At 34.0% G+C, this 14,197-nt stretch overlaps 1 protein-coding gene across 3 annotated transcripts in view; it reads right to left on the reverse strand.

The window, feature by feature from the left end:
• MIPOL1 (mirror-image polydactyly 1) overlaps nt 1–14,197 on the reverse strand; it is a 305,508-nt gene that overhangs the window by 194,848 nt on the left and 96,463 nt on the right. For all 3 annotated transcript variants that reach the window (XM_082681379.1, XM_082681377.1, XM_082681378.1), the window contains one exon: nt 1,567–1,696. In XM_082681379.1, the coding sequence (XP_082537505.1) occupies nt 1,567–1,696 (130 nt within the window). The remainder of the gene's footprint in view (nt 1–1,566; nt 1,697–14,197) is intronic.

A 14,197-nucleotide genomic window follows, 5' to 3' on the forward strand; every position in this document is an offset into this window, starting at 1 on the left:
GAAATGTTTGGAATATTTTTCCCTATTGATAGTTATTTGGGAGTAGGCAGTGTGGAATTTAGCTAAATTTTTAAATTTAATTTTAGTTGTCAACAAGTTAATGTTTTACAATGAGTCTCTCCATCTACTTTTTGAATGAGCCTTCAAAAAAAAAATGAAACCATTAATATAAACAAAAACCAAATCACGTTACCTAGTCACAACATGAATGCTACAGTATTAATTATTTAATGATTCTGTCTAATGAACCACCATGGGTATTTTTTGTCTTTTTTTTTTGTTTTTTGGCCACGCCCTGCGGCTTGTGGGATCTTAGTTCTCCAACCAGGGATCGAACCCGTGCCCCCTGCATAGGAAGCGCGGAGTCCACTGGACCGCCAGGGAGTTTCCCACCAAGTTTTTTTAAAAAATAAATTTATTTATTTATTTTTGGCTGTGTTGGGTCTTCGTTTCTGTGCGAGGGCTTTCTCTAGTTGTGGCAAGCGGGGGCCACTCTTCGTCGCGGTGCATGGGCCTCTCACTATCGCGGCCTCTCTTGTTGCGGAGCACAGGCTCCAGACGTGCAGGCTCAGTAGTTGTGGCTCACGGGCCCAGTTGCTCCGTGGCACGTGGGATCTTCCCAGACCAGGGCTCGAACCTATGACCCCTGCATTAGCCGGCAGATTCTCAACCACTGCGCCACCAGGGAAGCCCCCCACTACGTTTTAATTAGTATTTTATTGTGATCCCTCAGAGGCTAGCACAATATTGGGCACAGCAAACATTTGATAAATATATTGAGGGATCAACATAAAAATATTAGATTACTACATTCTATCTTGCAGGTAACATTTCTAGATGCTCTCGGGCCTTTCTACCCAACGTGGACACCTTAGATTAGCATCATTTGCATGACCTGGGAACTTGAAAAAAGGCAGAATCTCAGGCTCCACTCCAGACGTTATCTAACAAGAATCTGCATTTTAACAATATTCCCCAAGTGACTGGAGTGCACATTAAAACTGGAGAAGTAATTCTTTCCAGAGCATTGTTTCTCTAAGTGCAGTATGTTATTTACCTATACCAGAATCACCTGGTTCACTTGCTAAAAATGTAGATTCTCAGGCTCTACCCTATTTCAGGTGTCAGGTTTCAGTTTAGAACCCACAGCTAAAAGACTTAAAAAGTAGTGGAGAATAGGAATGAGCACAGTAAGCAGAGAGCAGTAAAAGAACCCAGAGCTGAAATAAATCAAGGAGGTGACAATAAGGAGAGGGAAGAAAAGAGGAGTCACAAAGGAAGGTAGAGTAAGGATATCAACAACAGAACTATGAAGAAATAAAGTAACTGTACTAAGAGTGTTGTGCATTTCTTTTTTTCTTTTCTTTTTTCTTTCTTTCTTTCTTTTTTTTTTAGTGACTGAAAACTACTAGCATGCCAAAAGTTTTAGAAAAAGACTGTGGGGATATGGAATTTACCACTGTAACATATAAGCATCAGTAACACTTTTAAACATGTAACCACCACATAATTCATGTACTTTGTAAATGCTCCTAACATCATATGTAGTTTTAAATGTGTACATACAGTTTTAGAGACATTTCCATATGCTTGGATCGTGCAATTGCTTCATCTCTCTCCTCATTGGCTAACTGCAGTCGAGACATAATAGCTTCATCACGTTCTCTCTGTGCAAAATACACCTCTTCAACCAGAGCTACCAAAATATATAATTCATAATTAGTGAAAATAAAAGAAAAATGCATACTTTTAGCAAAAATAAAAAGCAAAAAAAATATTTTATTCAGCTGAGTTAGCATCAATTCATTTGTTTACTTGAGAAAACATTATCTTTTTAAGCTACTGCAAAATTGAGATACTATTTCATACCCATAAAAGCAAAAATTACAAGGTCAAATAGTAAAAAAAATTGAGCACGTGAAATAAAGGAAACATTCAAATATACTGCAGATAGGTGTATATGTTTCGACAACCTCTGATGAGCAATTTGGCAATGCTGAAGTTGTGCCTAGTCCATAACCTGGCAAATCTCCTCTTTGGTATGAAGCCTAGAGAAATTCTTGCACATGTGCACAAGGAAACATGTATAAAAATGCTTAGGAACAATGTATAAAAATGTTTATTTCAGCATTATATAATAGCAAAAACTTACAAATAATCCAATTGTCCAATAACTGGAGCAGGAATAAAGAAATTATTGTACATTAAAAATGGAATACTATGCAGCATTTAAATGAATTAACTATGGACAAATGGACAAATCTCAAAAATGAAAATCTGACAAAAATAGCAAGTTGCAAAATAAAGCAAATCTATTATTCGTGGATAGACACAATTAGTAAAAAATATTAAAATAAACATGGAAATGATAAACACCAAATTCAGGACAGTAGTTACCTCAGTAAGATGATGGAAGGAGAGGAAAAAGGAGAGTCAATGGGGGCAGAGTTGTGTTGGTTTAGCACTGAACGTCTCCAGGGGCACCATTTATATCGATTATAATACAAATGACATCATGTAAATTTCTGCAGCACTATATAGGGAGCTTTTATGTTACCTGAAATTGTCACTTCTCAAACTTAATTTCTACTTGAAATCTTATATAATGCTTAAAATATCACTGCAATTTTAGACAGAAAGGGGCTCAAATACTTGGATCACTGAACCAAATTTATTTATACTGTCAAACCACAATATAAACTTAGGAAAGATATTTGAAATGTTCTTTTAGGTCATAAAACACTGGGTTTCTGCTAAGATTTGTCATAGATTAATATACTGTTAATCAAGATAGTTACTTTTATATTACTTAAATTATAAGTAGTGGAAAAGAAAAAAAACCCTGAGAAAAAAGCAACTGTATCTTTTCCATAATACAGTATAAAATGGAACATGCAATGGCAAAGCAAAAGTCAAAACTACTTCTAAGAAGCTAAGCCTGAGGGAAGATGAATAAATTAATTAATTCATCAAATATTTATCAAGCTCCTGTGGCAGTCATCAATCCAGTTTTAAGGAATATGAATATAGCAGGCTAAGAAGTCCTTGTCATCCTAGAGTATACATTCTACTACAGGGAAACAGACAGTAGAGAGAAAAACAGGCCAAAAATTAGGTAGGTAGGTAGGTAGGTATGTAGATAGATTGCTTTGAAGGAAAATACAGCTGTATCAGAGAAAAGAGTGATTTGGTAGATAGGGAATAGGGCAGACTATTTTAGAAAGGGTGGTCAGAAAAGACCTTTTTAAATAAGTGACATTTCAGCACGTTCAAATAAAGGAAGAGTAACCATATTCATATTTGAAAGTAGACTAAGCTGAAGAAAAACCAGGACAAAAGCCCTAGAAGTATTAGCGATATAACAGCAATACGGCTGGAGCACAGAGAGGGTGAGAGTTTTGGGAGATCACACTGTAAATCACAGCAAGGAATTAAGATCTCATCTAAATATGATGGTAGTCAATGGTGGTTTCTGAGCAAGGAAATGGCAACATCACATTTACGTTTAAAAAGGAAGTCTGGCTTCCAGGTGAGAAGTAGTTCATAGGTGGGACAAACATGGAAGCAAATTCCAGAAGGGAGACTATAGGAGTGGTTCAAGCAAGAGTTCACATCAATAACCCACAATAACCCTTTCCCTGAAACTTTAAGCTACCTAGAAATAAATATCAACTTCTAGAATAGGAACAATTTGAACAGATCTGTGTTTCAGAAGGAAACTCCCAGAGATTAGCATTCAGTGTGTGGAAGATGCAGGGATCACCTGTATCAACTTCCAAAAGTTGCAGGTTGGATTGTACATGCCCCTTAACCCAATATTAGATTATTATAAAAGTTCACATAAGAAACAATGAAACCCTGAATTAAGACAAGGGCAGCACAAGAGAAATAAAATAGATTCAATTCATAACAAAAAGTTAAGTATGTACCAAATTTCAGAGGAGAGAAAAATAGGACAGGTGACTTCACTAGGGCATCCCTCAACCTATCAAAAGGTAATCTCCATGAAACTCTGGGGTAAACAGGCTACTCTTCTTACTGCTGCCACATAGATTCCAAGGCAAAAAAAAACAAAACAAAACAGTCTTAGCCCAACATTCAAGGAAAACTGGAGTCTAGTTCTAGCCTACCTTCCAGCATCATCTACCACCATATTCCCTTTAGGACAGTATTTCACAAAATATAGGATGTGAAACACATTGTTTAATAGTTATGTCACTTTAATGTATATTAGAAAACCATAACTAGCACATCAGACCTATAATTTCTGAGTGGCATTTAACTTAATGTCCAATTAAAATGCAAATTTTATTAAATTACCCATATTGTTGAGGTAGATGCCAAAAAAGGGTAATTTTCCATTTTTTCATTTATTTAAAGTTCAAGAACAAAAAAGAATGGCCTGGCTATTAAACTTAGGATAATGGTTACTAACTTTTGGAGGTAGTACTAGAAGGGAGGATGAGGAACTTTTCGTGATATCTGGTGATATTCTATTGGTAATATTTGGTTTTTTTCTACATCTGGGTGCTGGTTATACAAGTGTGTTCATTTTCTGAGATTCATAAAACTGTACAGTTATTTGTGCACTTTTTGGGTACAGATGTTAAAACTAAAAAAAATTCCATTAAAATATATATATATATAGTTAAAAAGATGAGATTTTTAAAGAAAAGCATTAAGTGAATAACAGGAAAAAAGCATATATGATAAAATCTTTGAGAGTATATGTTAGGATTAAATTTTAAGCAACACAGCCTTGTCCTCCTGGTCAAGACAGGGTAACAGGATCCAAATTTGTATTCCCACTTAAAACAATTTTTTTTAATGGACAAAACATGCATGGGATGAGTTTTCAAGTTGATAAGGAAATAAAGAGAGTGACCTGAGAGAGGAAAACAAAAGAGTTGAGCCCTATGACTGGCCCAGCTTAATACACTGAAAGTTTTCTGGACACGGCACAGGAAAGGAAGAATCCAGGAGGAGGCCAGCAGACTCCACAATTTGAAGAGAGGAGTCTAAGGAAACCAAAGCAGCTAGAATTCACAAGACAATCAGAGGAAAAAACAGCTGCAAAGAGAGAAAGCTTTGGAGACATGCAGAGGGTATTCCTCAAGAAATCAGCTGAGGACTGAGCACACACATGTGAGTAAACTACCCATGCAGGGGAAAGAGCCATCTGAAAGTTTTAGAGGCATCAGTGCCCTGAGCTCCACAAAACCAAAAATAGTACGTGTTCCCACTAGCCAGATTGGAAAAACTCATGATTCATGAACTACTACACAGAATACACAGAAGGGTCTTGCTTCAGTAGTGGGAATTAATTAACCCTAGACTAAACACTGCTCTGGTAATAACCTACCTATCTTTAAAGCATGACCCAGAAGTAGTGACCTGTTTCCAAGAAACATAACTATATCTCAGAACAAAGCTCAAAAATATTTTATAAAAATACAAAAATACCAGCTCCCAAAATGGTAAAGTTCATCATGTCTGGTATCCATTATGAGGCATGCAATCAAGCAGCAAAATTAGGACCCATAAAGAAAATTTAATCAGCTAAAACTGATCAACATTTTGTCAACTAATACATAACCTTGTTTCATGTATGTTTCTTTTTAAAAACACCTTAGTTAATATATATTGTTGATTTATTAGCACTGAACTCATGGCCAACAGGACAATAACTCATGCCTGAACAAAGTTTATCCATAACACACACACAGCCTTCCATGCTTCGGGAACATTAGATTGCATTTCAGCACGCAGCTGTCTTAAACAGTGAAATCACCAATAGAAGGTACAAAAATGCAATAAATGTAGCACTAAATAAGCTGCAAAAAGGACACTTACTTACAATATACGAGCTGAAACATAAAAGCAGAGTGTGGCCTTAAGATGATCAGATTGTTTTTCTTTTCTTGGTGTGTTATTTTGGTAATATTGATAGATTTTTAAATGGTAAACCAACCTTGCATTCCACAAAATAAATCACAGTCCCAAATGCAAAACCTAAAATTATAAAAGTTCTGGAGGAAAACCTCTTTGACTTTAGGTAGGCAAAGCTTCTTAACTATAACAATAGCAAAGCATAAACCAATTTTTAAAAATTGGTAAGTAGGACTTCAATTTAATTCAATTACAAATTTCCACTCTTCAAAAGATGCTAAGAAAATGAAAAGACAGGCCACAGACTGGAAGAAAATAATTGCAAAGCATATATCTGACAAAAAGACTTGTATCTAGAACATAATTTTAAAAACTCTCAAAGCTCAATAACAAGGAAACAAAAAACCCAATTAAAAATTGGGCAAAAAACTTGAACACTTTTTTCAAAGTAGATATATTGATGGCAATAAGCACACAAAAAAGGTTCTCAACAGCTTTAGTCATTACAGAAATGCAAATTAAAACTATGAGATAGCCACCACACACAGCTGACCCTTGAACAACACCGGGGTTAAAGGTGGACACCCCCCCACACCTCCTGCAGTCAAAAATCCGTGTATAACTATACAGTTGGTTCTCTGTATCCACAGATGCAGAACCGTTGATCATGTAGTACAGTAGTATGTATTTATTGAAAAAAATGTGCATATAAGTGGACTTGGAGAGTTTAAATCGGTTTTGTTCAAGGGTTAACTATACACACCTATTACAATGACTTATATGAAAGGCTCATTAAAGATGTTGGCAAGGATGTAAAACAACCTGGAACTTTCATACACTACTGGTGGAATGTAAGATAGTATAATCACATTATGTCAGTTTCTTAAAAAAGTAAACATACACCCACAAGATTCAGCTATTCCACTCGTAAGTATTTCTCCAAGAGAAATTAAAGCATAGAAATTCAAGCATATGTCTAAATACAAAGACTTCAATACAAATATTCATAGCATCTTTATTTATAATAGCCAAAACCCAGAAACACCCCACATTTTTAGTAACAGATGAATGGTTAAACAAACTATATAACAAATTGTGCTAGAACAACTGGATTTCTCACGTATAAAACCAAATGCTTTTAATCAACAGTTTAGATAAAGTTAAGGAATTCTTGCTATGAACGCAGCTTTTGGAAGATCCAGTAGTTTCCAGTACAATTTTCATATATTTTTTAAGGCAGTATCATTACTCCTATGTGGTTGTCTGTGTCACATTATTCTGCTTCTATGTATCAATTTATCATGCTGTTTTGAAAGAAATTTCTGCCCATAATGTAGTACAGAGTAATGAGTTTTATTTTCCCCTTCTAGTTGCATACAATCTCCTAGGAAGGATATTCATAACAGCTTAGAGAAAACAACATGATGTATTATGAAGAATATGGGCTTTAATTCAGATCCAAGGTGTTGTCACAGTAAAGTTAGGCAACTTGTTTTTTTTTATACTTTTCTTAAATTATGTTAGTCACCATTCAGGTGTATAAAATGCACAGACTACCATCAGTTATGGTTATAAGGGGAAATTAAATGAGATGATATATAAAAGCTCTTAGTCAAATAAAGTAGATTCTCAACAAACGTTAGTTCCATGCCACCAATACCATCATCACCCTCAATCCACAGACTCACAATTTGGCTTCATTTCCACACACATTAAAAATGTGATTTTGATTAATTTGGACCATTTATATCTATAGCCATTTCAACATTTCTTGCTTTTTTCATTTTTACCTTTTTCATTGGCATGCAAAAACTACAAATGGGAACTGAAGGAGATATTATTCAGAACACATTCAGAACACTACAGTATAATGACACAGGTCTGTACAAAATATGATATTCTAAGATATTTTTACATTATAAAATACTTCTAATTTGTGGGTCAGATAGGATGCACAAAATGATGCTAAACAGTCACCTAGGTACAGATTAACATGTATGTTATATTGCCCTGTAATATTCTGGCATATTGAAAGGTTAAAACACTATTTACTAAACTTTAAATGCCGACAGGCTTCCTATCACTTCTGTATAGTGTGATGAGATCTTTATAAAGTGACATTTAATGTAAGCTGTGTTCTACTTTATATACAATAACACTTGATTGAAAAGGTAAGGCTGTTAATATCAAGGGCTTTAATAAGTCTTGTTAACTCTATGCCTAAAGACAAATGCTTTACATCAAGGGTATATTTGGTCCCGTGTGATGAAGAGAAAACAATTTTTCCTCTATAATGCTGTATCAACTCTAAATATATAAACAACGTGTGTATTTAAAGGAGCATTCTAAGGTTAAATTTTAAAATGCCATAAAACACACACACACAAAAATCTGATTATATATTTTATAAATGCTAAGAAAAGTTTTCCAAAAGTAAGGTATTACAAAATGATAATTTTTAACACCTATTAGGTTATATGTGAAATTTGTTGATTACGAAAAACCCGATTCCTTTTCTAGAATTCAGTACTTCTAAAGAATCAATGTGCAACTCTCAAATATTTTCAGTAAAGAAAGCTTAATTGTAAACACTGAGCTTTTCCAAGGTAGATGACTATTACAAAGTTCACTAGAAAATCAATATAGCATTTTAGTTGGAATTTGCTCATTAAACACCCACAGCTCTAATGCAAATTATGATGGAATGAATAAAGCAAATACATATGCTTCTTTCTTTTTATTAAATGTAAAATCTACTGTTAATTGCATCTCGTATGTCATACAAACTTTTCTCCTTAACTATTAAATAGCAGCTTTAACAAAAGTCATTAGAGATTCTCTTTCTTTGACTTGAATAAATTTCAATATTTGTTCAGTAAAGGTTCACAGCAGTTAAATTACATTAACAAATATTATTAGCTACTATGTAAGCCAACCCAGTAAAATACTTGTATTGTAGGTAGAACAAATCATTGGGTGTTTACAATAATATTTGGATATCTCCATTTTTAAACACGGTTATCAAATATCCTATAATTCTTAGTCAAATGAGAAAGATTCAGAGAGGATCACCCCCACTCCCCACCCACAAATACTCAAATTTGTTTAGTAAGCTAATTGTTTTCTAACATAGGCAAAAGTAAATATGAAGAAGCTGAACCATACTAAGTATGAGTTTATTGAATCAAGACAGAGTACATATTTCCTTAGTAGAACCCAAGTCTATTGACAAGCCCATATTCTACACTTCTCAAACTACTTTTAAAATACAGTAGCAGTGAGACAGTATATTGGAAAACATTCTAGTTTAAACACTGAACCATGATTCTCTAAATAACATAATTTGGAGGACAGACATTTCCCAGGTAAAAGAATCCATTTAACATCTTCAAGGTAGTTATGTAAACAGAAAAGGCTGAATTAAGGAGAGGGAAGAAGAAATCATTAGGATTTGAATTTGAAACATGTAAAATAATCACTGATTACAATTCAGCTTCCAAAATTCTAACCAACAAATATAATATAGATAATAGTTTGGTAAAAGACTTTATTATATATATAAGAATTTCAGATTGTCTGAGCATTTACTATTATTGCTTTACATGATGTGAAATGAATTCCTTGTAAACATAACATTTAGTGTTTTACAAAACCACCTCATATATATTCCAGAATCACAAACATTATGCTATGTCTTAATTTCCTTAAAATTTACAATTTCTCTTTCTTGGCATAAATTGTTTATTATAAATTTAAACACAGATGGTAAATGCCACACACCAGTAGAGAATTAACCAACCTATTCCAAGTAGTGTGATGGTTCTACTCTTGGCATTACATTGCTGGATTCAACTTATTTCTTCAGAACTTCTTTTACAAGCCAGAATATTGTATTTCTAAAACTGGATTTGAATGTTCACCATTTTACATGATTATTCTGTAAATAACCTTTTCTGATTAAAAATACAAGCTCATAAAAATGTGGCGACAGAAATGTGTTGCATAGTTTTGTAACATTCTGTGCATAATTAAAATAAACAGGATATGTTCTCATATTCTTCAGTATTCAAAATTATAAAATAGAATAGAATAGAATTCAATCATTTGGACATGACATATTTGATTGAACTAAGATGCTCCTAAAATCAGATAAACACTGTTTCCAATTATTCACTATATAAACAACACTGTAATGAACATCTTTGTACACAAATCTTTCTGTATATACACAGTTAATTACTAAGGAAAATTCCTAGAAGTATGATTATTACATTAAAAAAGTTTTTTAAGCTCTTTACATGTTTTAAAATTTTCCTCTGTAAAGCTGCTATAAATTTATACTTACCAACAGTATAGAAACCGCTAAAGCTTGATTAGAAAATTATAGAAAATTGTGACTTTAAGTAGCAAAAATATAAACCAGTAACTCTTTTTAGCAAAACTCGCAATCATTATATACATGTATTGAGTACAGATAACTCAAAGACTATATAAGAACACTTTCTAAAAATGTGCTTTTTACATTCATACCTCTAATATATCTGATATTAGAGCTATAATATTTTTTACAATTATTGGAGTATAACTGCTTTACAATGTTGTGTTACTTTCCGCTGTAAAACAGTGAATCAGCCCTATGTACTCATATATCCCCATACCCCCACCCTCTTGTGTCTCCCTTCCACCCTCCCTATCCCACCCCTCTAGGTGGTCACAAAGCACCGAGCTGATCTCCCTGTGCTATGTGGCTACTTCCCACTAGCTATCTATTTTACATTTGGTAGTGTATATATGCCAATGCTACTCTCTCACTTCATCCCAGCTTATCCTTCCCCCTCCCTGTGTCCTCAGGTCCATTCTCTACATCTGCGTCTTTATTCCTGTTCTGCCCCTAGGTTCTTCAGAACCATTTTTTTTTTTTTTAGATTCCATATATATGTATTCGCATACGGTATTTGTTTTTCTCTTTCTGACTGACTTCACTCCGTATGACAGACTCTAGGTCCATCCACCTCACTACAAATAACTCAATTTCCTTTCCTTTTATGGCTGAGTAATATTCTACCGTATATATGTGCCACATCTTCTTTATTCATTCATCTGTCGATGGACACTTAGGTTGCTTCCATGTCCTGGCTACTGTAAATAGTGCTGCAATGAACACTGTAGTACATGACTCTTTGAATCCTGGTTTTCTCAGGGTATATGCCCAGTAGTGGGATTGCTGGGTCGTATGGTAGCTCTATTTTTAGCTTTTTAAGGAACCTCCATACTGTTCTCCATAGTGGCTGTATCAATTTACATTCCCATTACATTCCCATGGGTTGCCTTTTCTCCACACCCTCTCCAGCATTTATTGCTTATAGATTTTTTATGATGGTCATTCTGACCGGTGTGAGGTGATACCTCATTGTAGTTTTGATTTGCATTTCTCTAATGATTAGTGATGTTGAGCATCCTTTCATGTGTTTGGTGGCAATCTGTATATCTTCTTTGGAGAAATGTCTATTTAGATCTTCTGCCCATTTTTGGATTGGGTTGTTTGTTTTTTTGATATTGAGTTGCATGAGCTGCTTGTAAATTTTGGAGATTAATCCTTTGTCAGTTGCTTCATTTGCAAATATTTTTTTCCCATTCTGAGGGTTGTCTTTCTTTTCGTCTTGTTTATGTTTTCCTTTGCTGTGCAAAAGCTTTTAAGTTTCATTAGGTCCCATTTGTTTATTTTTGTTTTTATTTCCATTACTCTAGGAGGTGGGTCAAAAAGGATCTTGCTTTTATTTATGTCATAGAGTGTTCTGCCTATGTTTTCCTCTAAGAGTTTGATAGTGTCTGGCCTTACATTTAGGTCTTTAATCCATTTTGGGTTTAGTTTTGTGTATGGTATTAGGGAGTGTTCTAATTTCATTCTTTTACAAGTAACTGTCCGGTTTTCCGAGCACCACTTATTGAAGAGGCTGTGTTTTCTCCACTGTATATTCTTGCCTCCTTTATCAAAGATAAGGTGACCATATGTGTGTGGGTTTATCTCTTGGCTTTCTATACTGTTCTATTGATCTATATTTCTGTTTTTGTGCCAGTACCATGCGGTCTTGATTACTGTAGCTTTGTAGTATAGTCTGAATTCTGGAAGCCTGATTCCTCCAGCTTCATTTTTCTTTCTCAAGATTGCTTTGGTTATTCGGGGTCTTTTGTGTTTCCATACAAATTGTGAAATTTTTTTGTTCTAGTTCTGTGAAAAATGCCATTGGTAGTTTGATAGGGACTGCATTGAATCTGTAGATTGCTTTGGGTAGTAGAGTCATTTTCACAATGTTGATTCTTCCCATCCAAGAACATGGTATATCTCTCCACCAGTTTGTATCATTTAATTCCTTTCATCAGTGTCTTAGTTTTCTGCATACAGGTCTTTTGTCTCCTTAGGTAGGTTTATTCCTAGGTATTTTATTCTTTTTGTTTCAGTGGTAAATGGGAGTGTTTCCTTAATTTCTCTTTCAGATTTTTCATCATTAGTGTATAGGAATGCCAGAGTTTTCTGTGCATTAATTTTGTATCCTGCTACTTTACCAAATTCATTTAGAGCTATAAATTTTAGTATAAAAGAGATAAGCTTATCCCTGAAGTGTTAAAATCAGTATCAATAATGTTATGCACTTTTGAAATATACTATGAAGGGGTATTTAACTTTTTTTCTGCACAGAGTTTCTACTTTAAATTTTAACAGATACCAATATGAAAATTCAGTGAAATATAACTGCTACCTAAACTTTTTCCAAGATCATTTCCTCTTTAGAATTGGTTATTGTTATTTATAATGGTTTCTCTCTTTTGCTCTGTGAGACAGACCGAAGCAATGGGAAGACTATAAGCCTTGGAATCAGATGCACTAAGGTTCAAGTCACAGTCTTGACACTTAGTACTGACCATGTGCCTTTGGGCAGGTTATTTATAAGTCTCTCCAGGTGTACTTCCTCCCATGTAAGATGTAAATATTAACTAATATACCAGATTATTTTAAGGATTAGAGACAATGTACAGAAGCACCTAGGATATAACTGGTACTCAGTGAATTGTAGCTAATATTAATATTTGATTATTTTTTATCTTTATGAAATTCTTAAATCTTTGATGTCAGAAGTCATGAAAAGATTTTTTTTTTTTTTTTTGCAGTACGTGGGCTTCTCACTGTTGTGGTCTCTCCCATTGAGAAGCACAGGCTCCGGACGTGCAGGCTCAGCGGCCATGGCTCACGGGCCCAACCGCTCTGCAGCATGTGGGATCTTCCCGGACTGGGGCACGAACCCGTGTCCCCTGCATCAGCAGGCGGACTCTCAACCACTGTGCCACCAGGGAAGCCCTTGAAAAGATTTTTGTTCTGTTTAGCTTTTAATTTAAATTCATAGTTCACTGTTAATAGATTTTAAAAGGGAAATAAACAGAAAAGTGAAACAAAAATGTTTGAAACGAAGGATTGGATGATGAGAAAAATTACCATTGAGAGAGATATATATACATTTATTAGCATTTATTACATTTTACTTAAACGTGAATCTGAAATAAAAGAAATGGGATGCACAGAATTTGGGTTTTAATCTAATATATACCTATGATAAACCATGTAGACCGTTACAACAGCATTTCCTTTGCTTCCCTGTTAGTTTTTACATAATGTGAATACTATCATTATAATGTGATCTCATGTTACAAAACTGGCCATACTCTACCTGTAAGCATTATTTGACCTGGCACTCATTATAATTTTCATACTCATAGGATTCTACAGCCAAAGATAATAATATAATCAGCATTCTACCTATCAATATTTGTAACTGCTGTATTTCACAGAGATGGGACTTTTTGTTTTTATCTGAAATGACTAGCTATATTCTTGAAATCCTTTTTCCTTCGAAATTAAAAAAATATATAGATAGATAGATACATGTAATGCTCCATTATATTAATACTGTTATGCCATTTAAGTGTTAAAGACTAACATATTTTATTAATGCCCATTTATATACAGAAAAATGGTATTCCATTGTGCATTATTTCTTAAAAGCAAGTATTACGTTATTTTCTGTTTTTCTGATGTATAGAACTGACTCTTGTTCTTCTTAATCATTATATGGTCAGCATCATTTGAGATATGATATATGGTAACAGATTTTTTTTTTTATAAGAGAACAATGTAAACATTTTCTATTACATAATAATTTTTATTTTTCCATGTTAATTAGTTGGGATGTCTTAATATATTTGCTATAAGAGTAGATTACATACCTATGCTTTTAACATTTACATGTTAACCTGA

Source organism: Grampus griseus, assembly GCF_964374135.1.
Source record: "Grampus griseus genome assembly, chromosome: 2".
Taxonomy (NCBI): domain Eukaryota; kingdom Metazoa; phylum Chordata; class Mammalia; order Artiodactyla; family Delphinidae; genus Grampus; species Grampus griseus.